The 16400-nt window shown below is 52.3% G+C and overlaps 1 protein-coding gene across 1 annotated transcript in view; it reads left to right on the forward strand.

The window, feature by feature from the left end:
• The window catches only part of LOC138769948 (IgGFc-binding protein-like), a 133835-nt gene that overhangs the window by 93484 nt on the left and 23951 nt on the right, over positions 1 to 16400 (forward strand). The window contains exons 26-30 of the mRNA XM_069948721.1: positions 139 to 709; positions 9448 to 9647; positions 10349 to 10490; positions 14247 to 14575; positions 15989 to 16400. The exon at positions 15989 to 16400 is cut by the window's right edge and continues 159 nt beyond it. Of these exons, the coding sequence (XP_069804822.1) occupies positions 139 to 709; positions 9448 to 9647; positions 10349 to 10490; positions 14247 to 14575; positions 15989 to 16400 (1654 nt within the window). The remainder of the gene's footprint in view (positions 1 to 138; positions 710 to 9447; positions 9648 to 10348; positions 10491 to 14246; positions 14576 to 15988) is intronic.

Genomic DNA, 16400 nt, shown 5'->3' on the forward strand with positions numbered 1-16400 from the left:
CATAATTACTGTGCAGAGCGCAGCTAGCAGCAGGGTTCCGGATGGCTGGCCTCCACAAACCGGGTTCAGAAGTTACATTATAAAAGAACATCTTATTCTTTCTTTTCTCTTCTTCTCTTTTCTTTCTTTCTATTTTAGGTGAACAGAGAGAAGTATAATGTCCCCTGTAAATCACATAACCAGGAGTATTGGGTAAACCAGGAAGGAAATAATGTGGTTATCCAGACCATCTATGGCTATAGGGTGTTATCCGACCAGCAATACTACGTCTCGGTCTGGGTCCCCAGCTCCTATAGCGGACGCACTGAAGGCCTCTGTGGTAATTTCAACAGGAACCCTAAAGATGACTTACGTCTTCAAAATGGCACCATTGTCAGCAACGTCTCATTACTAGCTGAGTCCTGGACAGTGGGGAGAGGTGGGCTGAGCTGCCGAGGATGTTCTGGCAGTCAGTGTCCGACCTGTAGTGAAGCTGCCACCATCGAAGCAAATTCTCCCAGCAAATGTGGAAGGATCACAGACCCGCAAGGAGCATTCAAGGAGTGCCATGCCTTGGTGCCTCCCGAAAGATATGCCCAGAGCTGTGTGTTTGATGTTTGTGCCAGGCGTGGTGGTGAGGAAGCTCTGTGTGCCAGTCTACAAGCCTACACAGCATTGTGCCAAGAAAAAGGAGCCAAGGTTGGGCAATGGAGGACTAACACCAGCTGCGGTAAGTCATGTTCCATCGACTTTTTCTGATGTTTCTTCTAAAGTGAAGAGTAATAATAATAATGATAATTTTTATTTGTATAGCGCCAACAGATTTTGGCTATATTCACACTGCGTACGATTCCGGGCGCATTTCGTACGCAGCCGTACATGTGCGGGTGAAACTACGGGCGTGGGAAAAATAGACATGCGGCCGGATGCGTTCGCACCGCGAACATACGCCCGCAGTACAGTTCTGCTTTCCTAGCTTGTTTCGTAGCGATCTCAGGCAGGTCATTTACTTGGAAATCTTCGCCCAATAAAACTCACAGAACCTTTTGGATCGAAAAATCAAGTTCAATTTGACTGAAATAAGTTCTCCGTACGGGACCACATGGAAATCCACGGCCGTGAGTGCGAACATTTCCATCCTCAAACAATGGTCTTGTTCATTTTTCACGGCGCCGTATACGATCCGGCCGTAAGCTCATACGTGGTTTGCATTGTGCGGCCGTATATAGTATACTTTCAAGCGAACACATAAACCTCAAAACTACAGGTGTATATTCGCGGTTCGCACTACGACCGAAAAGATACGTAGTGTGAACATAGCCTTAAAATACATTAATATATCCCCAGTGCTCGATGTAAATATCTATTTAGGTTTTATAGAAAGCGGCTATAAGGAAGCTCACTGTACCATTATATAGAAAAGCCACAACTGGAGGGTTCTTACACACTGAAGCCTCCACAGGAAAACGCTCTTCAGGGAAGAACTAATCCCATCTAGACCTCATTTTCTGTGACCATTTTTTACTCACATTATAACGTATTAAAGCTACTCATCCATAAATAGTTCATCCTCCTATGGGAGCCATACTGGGAAATAGGGATGAGATAGGAATCATGCTGTGGGGCAGGAATGAGATGGGAGTCATGCTGGGGGGCATGGATGAGATGGGAGCCATCCTGGGGGGCAGGAATAAGATGGGAGCCATGCTGGGGGGCAGAAATGAGATAGGAGCCATGCTGAAGGGGCAGGAATGAGATGGGAGTCATTCTGGGGGGCAGGAATGAGATGGGAGTCATTCTGGGGGGCAGGAATGAGATGGGAGCCATGCTGGGGATTAGGACTGAGATGGGAGCCATGCTGGGGGGCAGGAATGAGATGGGAGCCATGCTGGGGATTAGGACTGAGATGAGGGCCATGCTGGGGGGCAGGAATGAGATATGAGCCATGCTGGGGGTCAGGAATGAGATATGAGCCATGCTGGGGGGGCAGGAATGAGATATGAGCCATGCTGGGGGGCAGGAATGAGATGGGAGCCATGCTGGGGGGCAGGAATGAGATGGGAGCCATGCTGGGGATTGGGACTGAGATGGGAGCCATGCTGGGGGGCAGGAATGAGATGGGAGCCATGCTGGGGATTAGGACTGAGATGAGGGCCATGCTGGGGGGCAGGAATGAGATATGAGCCATGCTGGGGGTCAGGAATGAGATATGAGCCATGCTGGGGGGCAGGAATGAGATGGGAGCCATGCTGGGGGGCAGGAATGAGATGGGAGCCATGCTGGGGGGCAGGAATGAGATATGAGCCATGCTGGGGGGCAGGAATGAGATGGGAGCCATGCTGGGGGGCAGGAATGAGATGGGAGCCATGCTGGGGGGCAGGAATGAGATATGAGCCATGCTGGGGGGGCAGGAATGAGATGGGAGCCATGCTGGGGGGAGCAGGAATGAGATGGGAGCCATGTGGGGGACTGGAATGAGATGGGAGCCATGCTGGGGGGCAGGAATGAGATATGAGCCATGCTGGGAGGCAGGAATGAGATATGAGCCATGCTGGGAAGCAGGAATGAGATGGGAGCCATGCTGAAGGGGCAGGAATGAGATGGGAGTCATTCTGGGGGGCAGGAATGAGATGGGAGCCATGCTGGGGATTAGGACTGAGATGGGAGCCATGCTGGGGGGCAGGAATGAGATATGAGCCATGCTGGGGGGCAGGAATGAGATATGAGCCATGCTGGGGGGGCAGGAATGAGATGGGAGCCATGCGGGGGACAGGAATGAGATGGGAGCCATGCTGGGGGGCAGGAATGAGATATGAGCCATGCTGGGGGGCAGGAATGAGATATGAGCCATGCTGGGAAGCAGGAATGAGATGGGAGCCATGCTGGGAAGCAGGAATGAGATGGGAGCCATGCTGGGGGGCAGGAATGAAATGGGAGCCATGCTTGGGAGAAGGAATGAGAGGGGAGCCATGCTGGGGGTCATGAATAAGATGGGAGCCATGCTGGAGGGCAGGAATGAGATGGGAGCCATGCTGGGGGGCAGGATTGAGAATGAAGCCATGCTGGGGGGCAGGAATGAGATGGGTGCCATGCTGGAGGGCAGGAATGACAGGGGAGCCATGCTGGGGGGCAGAAATGAGATAGGAGCCATGCTGGGGGGCAGGAATGAGTTAGGAGCCATGCTGGGGGCAGGAATGAGATGGGGAGCCATGCTGTGGAGCAGGAATGAGATGGGTGCCATGCTGGGGGGCAGGAATGAGATGGGAGCCATGCTGGGGGGGGGGGCACAAATGAGATGGGAGCCATGCTGGGGACAGGAATAAGATGGAAGCCATGCTGGGGAGCAGGAAAGAGATGGCAGCCATGCTGGGGAGCAGGAATTAAATGGTAAGCCATGTTTGGGGGCAGGAATATGAAATTGGGAGCCATGCTTAGGGGTAGGAATGAGATGAGAAGAAGGAATGAGATGGGTGCTATGCTTGGGGCAGGAAAATGAGATGCGGAGCCATGCTGGGAAACAGGAATAAGATGGGAGCCATGCTGGGGACTAGGAATGAGATGGGAGCCATGCTGGGGACTAGAAATGAGATGGGAGCCATGCTGGGGAACAGGAATGAGATGGGAGCCATGCTGGGGAACAGGAATGAGATGGGAGCCATGCTGGGGGGCAGGAATGAGATGGGAGTCATTCTGGGGGGCAGGAATAAGATGGGAGCCATGCTGGGGATTAGGACTGAGATGGGAGCCATGCTGGGGGGCAGGAATGAGATAGGAGCCATGCTGGGGGGCAGGAATGAGATATGAGCCATGCTGGGGGGCAGGAATGAGATATGAGCCATGCTGGGGGGGCAGGAATGAGATGGGAGCCATGCGGGGGACAGGAATGAGATGGGAGCCATGCTGGGGGGCAGGAATGAGATATGAGCCATGCTGGGGGGCAGGAATGAGATATGAGCCATGCTGGGAAGCAGGAATGAGATGGGAGCCATGCTGGGGGGCAGGAATGAGATATGAGCCATGCTGGGGAACAGGAATGAGATGGGAGCCATGCTGGGGGGCAGGAATTTGATGGGAGCCATGCTGGGGGGCAAGAATAAGATAGGAGCCATGCTGGGGGGCAGGAATGAGATGGGAGCCATGCTGGGGGGCAGGAATGAGATGGGAGCCATGCTGGGGGGCAGGAATGAGATGGGAGCCATGCTGGGGGGCAGAAATGAGATGGGAGCCATGTTGGGGGGCAGGAATTTGATGGGAGCCATGATGGGGGGCAGGAATGAGATGGGAGCCATGCTGGGGGGCAGGAATGAGATGGGAGCCATGCTGAGGGGCAGGAATGAGATGGGAGCCATGCTGAGGGACAGGAATGAGATAGGAGCCATGCTGGGGAGCAGGAATGAGATGGGAGCCATGCTGGGGAGTAGGAATGAGATAGGAACCATGCTGGAGGGCAGGAATGAGATGGGAGACATGCTGGGGGGCAGGAATGAGATGGGAGCCATGCTGGGGGGGGGGGGGGGGCAGGAATGAGATGGGAGACATGCTGAAGGGGCAGGAATGAGATGGGAGCCATGCTGAGGGGCAGGAATGAGATATGAGCCATGCTGGGGGGCAGGAATGAAATGGGAGCCATGCTGGGGGGCAGGAATGAGATGGGAGCCATGCTGGGGGGCAGGAATGAGATGGGAGCCATGCTGGGGGGCAGGAATGAGATGGGAGCCATGCTGGGGGGCAGGAATGAGATGGAAGCCATGCTGGGGGGCAGGAATGAAATGGGAGCCATGCTGGGGGGGGCAGGAATGAGATGGGAGCCATGCTCGGGGGGGGGGGGGGGGGGGGGCAGGAATGAGATGGGAGCCATGCTCGGGGGGGGGGGGGCAGGAATGAGATGGGAGCCATGCTGGGGGGCAGGAATTCGATGGGAGCCATGCTGGGGGGCAGGAATGAGATGGGAGCCATGCTGGGGGGCAGGAATGAGATGGGAGCCATGCTGGGGAGTAGGAATGAGATGGGAGCCATGCTGAGGGGCAGGAATGAGATGGGAGACATGCTGGGGGGCAGGAATGAGATGGGAGACATGCTGGGGGGCAGGAATGAGATAGGAGCCATGCTGGGGGGCAGGAATGATATGGGAGCCATGCTGGGGGGCAGGAATGAGATGGGAGCCATGCTGAGGGGCAGGAATGAGATGGGAGCCATGCTGGGGGGCAGGAATGAGATGGGAGACATGCTGGGGGGCAGAAATGAGATAGGAGCTATGCTGGGGGGGTCAGGAATGAGATGGGAGACATGCTGAAGGGGCAAGAATGAGATGGGAGTCATACTAGGGGTCAGGAATGAGATGGGAGCCACGCTCGGGGGGGGGGGGGGGGGCAGGAACGAGATGGGAGCCATGCTGGGGGGCAGGAATGAGATGGGAGCCATACTGGGGGTCAGGAATGAGATGGGAGCCATGCTGGGGGGGGGGGGGCAGGAACGAGATGGGAGCCATACTGGGGGTCAGGAATGAAATGGGAGCCATGCTTGGGGAGGGGGGGCAGGAACGAGATGGGAGCCATACTGGGGGTCAGGAATGAGATGGGAGCCATGCTCGGGGGGGGGGGGGCAGGAACGAGATGGGAGCCATGCTGGGGGGCAGGAATGAGATGGGAGCCATGCTGGGGGGGGGCAGGAATGATATGGGAGCCATGCGGGGGACAGGAATGAGATGGGAGCCATGCTGGGGGGCAGGAATGAGATATGAGCCATGCTGGGGGGCAGGAATGAGATATGAGCCATGCTGGGGGGCAGGAATGAGATGGGAGCCATGCTGGGGGGCAGGAATGAAATGGGAGCCATGCTTGGGAGAAGGAATGAGAGGGGAGCCATGCTGGGGGTAATGAATAAGATGGGAGCCATGCTGGGAAGCAGGAATGAGATGGGAGCCATGCTGGGAAGCAGGAATGAGATGGGAGCCATGCTGGGGGGCAGGAATGAAATGGGAGCCATGCTTGGGAGAAGGAATGAGAGGGGAGCCATGCTGGGGGTCATGAATAAGATGGGAGCCATGCTGGAGGGCAGGAATGAGATGGGAGCCATGCTGGGGGGCAGGAATGAGATGGGAGCCATGCTGGGGGGCAGGAATTCGATGGGAGCCATGCTGGGGGGCAGGAATGAGATGGGAGCCATGCTGGGGGGCAGGAATGAGATGGGAGCCATGCTGGGGAGTAGGAATGAGATGGGAGCCATGCTGAGGGGCAGGAATGAGATGGGAGACATGCTGGGGGGCAGGAATGAGATGGGAGACATGCTGGGGGGCAGGAATGAGATAGGAGCCATGCTGGGGGGCAGGAATGATATGGGAGCCATGCTGGGGGGCAGGAATGAGATGGGAGCCATGCTGAGGGGCAGGAATGAGATGGGAGCCATGCTGGGGGGCAGGAATGAGATGGGAGACATGCTGGGGGGCAGAAATGAGATAGGAGCTATGCTGGGGGGGTCAGGAATGAGATGGGAGACATGCTGAAGGGGCAAGAATGAGATGGGAGTCATACTAGGGGTCAGGAATGAGATGGGAGCCATGCTGGGGGGCAGGAATGAGATGGGAGCCATGCTGGGGGGCAGGAATGAGATGGGAGCCATACTGGGGGTCAGGAATGAGATGGGAGCCATGCTTGGGGGGGGGGGCAGGAACGAGATGGGAGCCATACTGGGGGTCAGGAATGAAATGGGAGCCATGCTTGGGGAGGGGGGGCAGGAACGAGATGGGAGCCATACTGGGGGTCAGGAATGAGATGGGAGCCATGCTCGGGGGGGGGGGGGGGGCAGGAACGAGATGGGAGCCATGCTGGGGGGCAGGAATGAGATGGGAGCCATGCTGGGGGGGGGGGCAGGAATGATATGGGAGCCATGCGGGGGACAGGAATGAGATGGGAGCCATGCTGGGGGTCAGGAATGAGATATGAGCCATGCTGGGGGGCAGGAATGAGATATGAGCCATGCTGGGGGGCAGGAATGAGATGGGAGCCATGCTGGGGGGCAGGAATGAAATGGGAGCCATGCTTGGGAGAAGGAATGAGAGGGGAGCCATGCTGGGGGTAATGAATAAGATGGGAGCCATGCTGGGAAGCAGGAATGAGATGGGAGCCATGCTGGGAAGCAGGAATGAGATGGGAGCCATGCTGGGGGGCAGGAATGAAATGGGAGCCATGCTTGGGAGAAGGAATGAGAGGGGAGCCATGCTGGGGGTCATGAATAAGATGGGAGCCATGCTGGAGGGCAGGAATGAGATGGGAGCCATGCTGGGGGGCAGGATTGAGAATGAAGCCATGCTGGGGGGCAGGAATGAGATGGGTGCCATGCTGGGGGGCAGGAATGACAGGGGAGCCATGCTGGGGGGCAGAAATGAGATAGGAGCCATGCTGGGGGGCAGGAATGAGTTAGGAGCCATGCTGGGGGCAGGAATGAGATGGGGAGCCATGCTGTGGAGCAGGAATGAGATGGGAGCCATGCTGGGGGGCATGGATGAGATGGGAGCCATGCTGGGGACAGGAATAAGATGGAAGCCATGCTGGGGAGCAGGAAAGAGATGGCAGCCATGCTGGGGAGCAGGAATTAAATGGTAAGCCATGTTTGGGGGCAGGAATATGAAATTGGGAGCCATGCTTAGGGGTAGGAATGAGATGAGAAGAAGGAATGAGATGGGTGCTATGCTTGGGGCAGGAAAATGAGATGCGGAGCCATGCTGGGAAACAGGAATAAGATGGGAGCCATGCTGGGGACTAGGAATGAGATGGGAGCCATGCTGGGGACTAGGAATAAGATGGGAGCCATGCTGGGGAACAGGAATGAGATAGGAGCCATGCTGGGGAACAGGAATGAGATGGGAGCCATGCTGGGGAACAGGAATGAGATGGGAGCCATGCTGGGGGGCAGGAATTTGATGGGAGCCATGCTGGGGGGCAGGAATGAGATAGGAGCCATGCTGGGGGCAGGAATGAGATGGGAGCCATGCTGGGGGGCAGGAATGAGATGGGAGCCATGCTGGGGGGCAGGAATGAGATGGGAGCCATGCTGGGGGGCAGGAATGAGATGGGAGCCATGCTGGGGGGCAGAAATGAGATGGGAGCCATGTTGGGGGGCAGGAATTTGATGGGAGCCATGATGGGGGGCAGGAATGAGATGGGAGCCATGCTGGGGGGCAGGAATGAGATGGGAGCCATGCTGAGGGGCAGGAATGAGATGGGAGCCATGCTGGGGGGCAGGAATGAGATGGGAGACATGCTGGGGGGCAGAAATGAGATAGGAGCTATGCTGGGGGGGGTCAGGAATGAGATGGGAGACATGCTGAAGGGGCAAGAATGAGATGGGAGTCATACTAGGGGTCAGGAATGAGATGGGAGCCATGCTCGGGGGGGGGGGGGGCAGGAACGAGATGGGAGCCATGCTGGGGGGCAGGAATGAGATGGGAGCCATACTGGGGGTCAGGAATGAGATGGGAGCCATGTTTGGGGGGGGGGGGGGGCAGGAACGAGATGGGAGCCATACTGGGGGTCAGGAATGAGATGGGAGCCATGCTTGAGGGGGGGGGGGCAGGAACGAGATGGGAGCCATATTGGGGGTCAGGAATGAGATGGGAGCCATGCTCGGGGGGGGGGGGCAGGAACGAGATGGGAGCCATACTGGGGGTCAGGAATGAGATGGGAGCCATGCTCGGGGGGGGGGGTCAGGAATGAGATGGGAGCCATACTGGGGGTCAGGAATGAGATGGGAGCCATGCTCGGGGGGGGGGGGGGGGGGGCAGGAATGAGATGGGAGCCATGCTGGGGGGCAGGAATGAGTGAGCTGGGATCAGTTGCAGGAATGAGAGACTGTACTATGCAGGAAAATTAATTTGACAAATGATTACTAAAAATATAATATATTATGGAGTCAGTTTCGTTTGACGTCTGTGTTGTACATTTTCCTCAATTCCCAGCCTCAGCCCTGGTTATGATGTCTTTTTCGGTCCCATCATCGTTGGTTGGCATCCTTAGGGATTACACGGAGCGATTTTTAACAACTAACAATATACGATCACAAACAAGATTGTTTATCATTAACCTGAAATCGCTCCCCATATTACACAGACGATGGTCGTTAGTGATGATCGTTTATAAAACAATGAACAATTTGCAATTACACTGAACTATTTGTGAAAAAATGCGGAACTTGAGCGAACGAACGTGAAATTACAGCGACGACCGATTAGCGAACGATTAACAATAATTTTAGGTTCAGATCTAAATGAACGCTCAACGACATACGAACAATTTTTTGATCGTTGCCTGCAATTACACAGAGCGATTATCGTTTAAATTTGAACGATATAACGATTTTTCACACGATAATCGCCCTGTGTTATAGGACCCTTACTCTGTAGGGATGGTGGAGAACATTGGCCTCCTCTAATATTTAGACATGTGGTAACTTTTCTTTATTGTCTTCTCTCAGCATTCATGTGTCCAGCCAACAGCCAGTACTCCACCTGTACCCACACCTGTGACCTCACCTGCTATGGCCTCCTGGCTGCCAACACCTGCAGCGACCGCTGTTATGAGGGATGTGAGTGTGAGCCCGGATATCTATATGATGGGGACAGATGTGTGACAATAGACAATTGTGGATGTTTGCATCATGGACGGTACCTGAAGGTGAGATATGAAGGATTCTGACTGTGCTCATTATTGCGACATTGTGTGTACATTGTGCACTTTATACTCTTATGTTGTGTGTACATTGTGCACTTTATGCTCTTATGTTGTGTGTACATTGTGCACTTTATGCTCTTATGTTGTGTGTACATTGTGCACTTTATACTCTTATGTTGTGTACATTGTGCACTTTATGCTCTTATGTTGTGTGTACATTGTGCACTTTATACTCTTATGTTGTGTGTACATTGTGCACTTTATGCTCTTATGTTGTGTACATTGTGCACTTTATGCTCTTATGTTGTGTGTACATTGTGCACTTTATACTCTTATGTTGTGTGTACATTGTGCACTTTATACTCTTATGTTGTGTGTACATTGTGCACTTTATACTCTTATGTTGTGTACATTGTGCACTTTATACTCTTATGTTGTGTGTACATTGTGCACTTTATACTCTTATGTTGTGTACATTGTGCACTTTATACTCTTATGTTGTGTGTACATTGTGCACTTTATACTCTTATGTTGTGTACATTGTGCACTTTATACTCTTATGTTGTGTGTACATTGTGCACTTCATACTCTTATGTTGTGTACATTGTGCACTTTATACTCTTATGTTGTGTGTACATTGTGCACTTTATACTCTTATGTTGTGTGTACATTGTGCACTTTATACTATTACATTGTGTTTATAGGCAAATGAAAGTGTGCGGAATGAGAACTGTAGCCTGGAGTGCACCTGTGACCCAAGGCTGGGGATGATCTGTCATGACCGGACGTGTGCCAAAGACGAGAAGTGTCAACTTCTGGATGGAGTGAGGTCATGTGTCAGCACAGGTAAGGGTCCTGGAAACTTTTGTATGGACCTCTATAATAGATTAACCTGAGGTGGTGCGATTTTGGAGCATAACACCCCCACAAAAATGCAGGAAAACCGACGGCAGATAAGTCTGCTATTCAGCAAAGTAACAGGACAGGAGCTATGTCACGGCCTACACTACTACCCTCATACCTAATCCACCCTCTGTAACCCTGCCTCTCCCTATCTCTCCCTATGTCTCCCTATCTCTCCCTATGTCTCCCTATTTCTCCCTATCTCTCCCTATGTCTCCCTATCTCTCCCTATGTCTCCCTATCTCTCCCTATCTCTCCCTATGTCTCCCTATCTCTCTCTATCTATCCCTATGTCTCCCTATCTCTCCCTATTTCTCCCTATCTCTCCCTATGTCTCCCTATCTCTCCCTATGTCTCCCTATCTCTCCCTATCTCTCCCTATGTCTCCCTATCTCTCCCTATTTCTCCCTATTTCTCCTTATCTCTCTCTATCTCTCCCTATCTCTCCCTATCTCTCCCTATTTCTCCCTATCTCTCCCTATTTCTCCCTATCTCTCTCTATCTCTCCCTATCTCTCCCTATCTCTCCCTATGTCTCCCTTTTTCTCCCTATGTCTCCCTGTCTCTCCCTATGTCTCCTTATCTCTCACTATCTCTCCTTATCTCTCCCTATCTCTCCCTATGTCTCAATATGTCTCCCTATCTCTCCCTATCTCTCGCTATGTCTCCCTATCTCTCCCTATGTCTCCCTATCTCTCCCTATGTCTCCCTATCTCTCCCTATGTCTCCCTATCTCTCTCTATCTCTCCTTATCTCTCCCTATCTCTCCCTATGTCTCACTATCTCTCCCTATGTCTCCCTATCTCTCTCTCTTTCTCTCCCTATCTCTCACTATCTCTCCTTATCTCTCCCTATCTCTCACTATCTCTCCCTACCTCTTACTTTGGGCCCTATGACACCAACAGATTATCTGACAGATGTCTTTAAGTCAAAGCCAGGAGTGGATTTGGAAAGAGGAGAAATCTCAGTTTTTCCTTTATCACTTGTTCTCTGTTTATAGTCTGTTCCGGGCTTTGGCTCAAACAAATCTGTCAGATAATCTGTTGGTGTAATAGGGCCCTATCTCTCCCTGCCTCTCTCTGTCTCTGCCTATCCCTCCTTATCTCTCCCTTTTTCTCCCTGCCTCTCTATCTCTCCCTGCCTCTCCATATCTCTCCCTATCTCTCCATGCCTCTCCCTATCTCTCCATATCTCTCCCTGCCTATCTCTCCCTGCCTCTCTATCTCTCCCTATCTCTCCCTGCCTCTCCCTATCTTTCCCTATCTCTCCCTGCCTCTCCATATCTCTCCCTCTCTCACCCTGCCTCTCCCTATCTCTCCCTGCCTCTCTATCTCTCCCTATCCATCCCTATCTCTCCCTGCCTCTCCCTATCTCTCCCTGCCTCTCTATCTCTCCCTGCCTCTCCCTATCGATCCCTATCTCTCCCAGTCTCTCCCTGCCTCTCTCTATCCTTCCCTTTCTCTCCCGCCCACTCTCTATACCTCCATATTTCTCCCTGCCTCTCTCTATCTCTCCCTGCCTCTCCTCATATCTCCCTACCTCTCTCTATCCCTCCCTATCTCTCCCTGCCTCTCTCTATCCCTCTTTATCTCTCCCGGCCTTTCTCTATACCTCCATATTTCTCCCTGCCTCTCCCCATATCTCCCTACCTCTCTCTATCCCTCCCTATCTCTCCCTGCCTCTCTATCTCTCCCTGCCTCTCTATGTCTCCCTATCTCTCCCTGCCTCTCCCTATCTCTCCCTGCCTATCTCTCCCTGCCTCTCCATATCTCTCCCTCTCTCTCCCTATCTCTCCCTGCCTCTCTATCTCTCCCTGCCTCTCCCTATCTCTCCCTGCCTCTCTATCTCTCCCTGCCTCTCCCTATCCATCCCTATCTCTCCCAGCCTCTCCCTATCTCTCCCTGCCTCTCTCTATCCTTCCCTTTGTCTCCCGGCCTCTCTCTATACCTCCATATTTCTCCCTGCCTCTCCCCATATCTTCCTACCTCTCTCTATCCCTCCCTATCTCTCCCTGCCTCTCCCTACCTCAACCCTGCCTCTCCCTATCTCTTCATGCCTCTCCCTATCTCTCTCTGCCTCTCCTTACCTCTCCCTATCTCTCCCTGCCTCTCTCTATCCCTCCCTATCTCTCCCTGCCTCTCTCTATCCCTCCCTATCTCTCCCGGCCTCTCTCTATACCTCCATATTTCTCCCTGCCTCTCCCCATATCTCCCTACCTCTCTCTATCCCTCCCTATCTCTCCCTGCCTCTCTATGTCTCCCTATCTCTCCCTGCCTCTCCCTATCTCTCCCTGCCTATCTCTCCCTGCCTCTCCATATCTCTCCCTCTCTCTCCCTGCCTCTCCCTATCTCTCCCTGCCTCCCTGCCTCTCCCTATCCATCCCTATCTCTCCCTGCCTCTCTCTATCCTTCCCTTTCTCTCCCGGACTCTCTCTATACCTCCATATTTCTCCCTGCCTCTCTCTATCTCTCCCTCCCTCTCCCCATATCTCCCTACCTCTCTCTATCCCTCCCTATCTCTCCCTGCCTCTCTCTATCCCTCCCTATCTCTCCCTGCCTCTCTCTATCCCTCCCTATCTCTCCTTGCCTCTCCCTACCTCTCCCTGCCTCTCCCTATCTGCCTCTCCCTATCTCCTCCTGCCTCTCCCTATCTCTCCCTGCCTCTCCTTACCTCTCCCTATCTCTTCCTGCCTCTCTCTATCTCCCCTGCCTCTTTCTATCTTTCCCTGCGTCTTCCTGACTGTCCCATCCTCTCCCTGCCTCTCTCCGTCTCCATATCTCTCCCTACTGTATCTCTCTCTTACTCATATGATGGTACAGGTAAGAGTCATATAGACCCCACTATAATAGATTGGCCTGAGGTCATGTGATTGTACAGGTAAGAGTCATATAGACCCCACTATAATAGATGGGCCTGAGGTCATGTGGTTGTACAGGTAAGAGTCATATAGACCCCACTATAATAGATGGGCCTGAGGTCATGTGATTGTACAGGTAAGGGTCATATAGACCCCACTATAATAGATGGGCCTGAGGTCATGTGATTGTACAGGTAAGGGTCATATAGACCCCACTATAATAGATTGGCCTGAGGTCATGTGGTTGTACAGGTAAGGGTCATATGGACCCCACTATAATAGATGGGCCTGAGGTCATGTGGTTGTACAGGTAAGGGTCATATGGACCCCACTATAATGGATGGGCCTGAGGTCATGTGGTTGTACAGGTAAGGGTCATATGGACCCCACTATAATAGATTGGCCTGAGGTCATGTGATTGTACAGGTAAGAGTCATATAGACCCCACTATAATAGATTGGCCTAAGGTCATGTGGTTGTACAGGTAAGGGTCATATAGACCCCACTATAATAGATTGGCCTGAGGTCATGTGGTTGTACAGGTAAGGGTCATATGGACCCCACTATAATGGATGGGCCTGAGGTCATGTGGTTGTACAGGTAAGGGTCATATGGACCCCACTATAATAGATGGGCCTGAGGTCATGTGGTTGTACAGGTAAGGGTCATATAGACCCCACTATAATAGATTGGCCTGAGATGTGGCAGATTCTCAGTTTGAGGGGCTTTGTCTATATCTTTGGTGGAGGGAATGTGTTCAGCAGCAGGAGATGACCATTGTCCTGATGGAGAGGTGACAGAGTTCTTTGTACCCTGATAAATCAATGTTCTTTATGATTCCAGATCCTTGTAAGGTGCAGACGTGCCGCGTGAAGGAGACCTGTAAAGTCCAAGATGAGAAGGCGGTGTGTGTCCCGGATTACATGGGCCTGTGCTGGGCCTGGGGCGACCCTCGCTTCCACTCCTTTGATGGAAAGGATTACAGCTTCCATGGAACCTGCAGCTATGTTTTGGCTAAATATTCCGGTGGCGATCCTACTCTGGAGAGTTTTGAGCTCATCGCGAAGAACGATAACCGAGGAAGCCAAGCCAGTTCGTTTGTCATGAAGATAATACTCATCATCTACGACGTCCAAATCACCATCCAAGTGGGAGACTACCCCAAAGTCCGGGTTAGAAATAAATATTTACAAGTCACAAGGTTATAGCAATTAAGAGGGTCTCCGGCTTCAGGATGAGCCCATTTCCCAAATGTGATAGGGTTTACCTCCTATATAATCCTATGTGTGCACCTGGTCATAGACTGCAGACGAGTCATGTGATCACTATAGTGTCAGACTACATATATGGTTTGTTTGTAGTCTGTAACCATGGAGATGCATTGGTCTGCATAGGAGCTGTATACACAAAATGGGAAGGAGACTTTTCATCAAGGATATCCACAAACTTTCTTCATTTTAAAATCCACTGGCAAAAGCATTCGTACCCCTGAATATTTACACAGGGTGCAGCAGTGTGAAGGTAGGGCCTACGAGTAGAAATATACTATCCTGTAGGATGTTTAGAGGTCAGGGCTTCAGGTTGTCCAGGGGCTCCTCTGCCCTCATAGCATTTCATGTAGATCCTAAAGATGATGACTTGTAAAGCTGATAGAGTCAGTGTCCAAAGACCATAACCAACCTGTTGTGTCATTAGTGAACACTAGGGCGGTGGTCTTCACAAGTGACTGAAAAACTGCAACTTCTATGCTGCCTTGCCATGGACTAGCTGGAAGCAGGGACGTAGCTAGGATTCCTGGGGCCTCATAGAAAAAAAACTTTATGGGGCCCTATGAATCTGGTGCGGTGTTCTGTCGCTCTGACAGGCCCCCGGCACTCGGGTTACACCACCTCTCATTGTTGTTGTCACCTCTCAGGGTGGTGGGGGTGCTGCGACATTCAGGAGGGGGCTGTCTTAGAGTAGCGTACCATGATGGGAGACCACACTTTTCCCCCTTACCGCCTAGGCCCCGTGGTACCCTGCCATCATGGTAGATACGCCACTGGCTGGAAGATGTAGTTACCTAAACTCAAAAGAGCCATAAACTCGATAATCGGGATTAGTTCCAGCAGAATTTTATTCATTATGACCCTTATCACTTTAGTGTTGAGTGGAGTTGCCAAACCATTCTAAACTGGCAGCCCTAGGGCGAGATCCAATATCTCCAGACGCCGCGAGTCAAAGCTTTGTGTTTAGAAAACGTTACTGAACAGTTTGGCTTCTCCAATCAGCAGTTTTCATGGACAGTAAGGGGGAGGTTTATGAAGACTGGCGTATGACTAGGGCCCCCTCTTCCTCTTCGAACAGCCGGCCAGCCCTGTGTCTGGTGCAGGCATTGCGGCACAAGTCTACACCTGCTCGGGAACAGATATAGATTTGTATGATGATTTACATCTTCGAGCACAACAGGCAAGTGGAGGATATAGCTGGCCGTTCTGCCCCTTTTTCCATGACCCAGGGCGAATCTTCCCCTACGACCATATGATGAGCAAAGCTTAACAGGTGGTCGAGCTCCATCATCACTGAACCATTGCCTCTTCCTACAGGTGAACGATGAGATGGTAAACTTACCCGTAGTTCTATGTGGAGGGAAGCTGAACATCAGTCGCAGTGGATTGACGGCCATTATGGACACTCTCATTGGTGTCCGTGTAACTTACGACTGGAACTCACACGTTACAATAGCCGCTCCCAGTAGTTACTACAATGGCTTTTCCGGTTTATGTGGAAACTTCAATCAAGATCCAAGTGATGATCAGCAATCTCCTAATGGGACCCTGATCAACTCCACCATAGAGTGGGCAGCTTCATGGACAGTCTACAACCGAGACCCATTCTGCTTCCACTCTTGTCCAGGACAATGTCCAACCTGTGAGGAGAGCAAGAAGCGACTGTACGGAGGAGACGCCAACTGTGGAATCCTCTTCAAAAAAGATGGACCTTTCCGAGAGTGCATCT

This window comes from Dendropsophus ebraccatus, chromosome 12 (assembly GCF_027789765.1).
Source record: "Dendropsophus ebraccatus isolate aDenEbr1 chromosome 12, aDenEbr1.pat, whole genome shotgun sequence".
Classification (NCBI taxonomy): domain Eukaryota; kingdom Metazoa; phylum Chordata; class Amphibia; order Anura; family Hylidae; genus Dendropsophus; species Dendropsophus ebraccatus.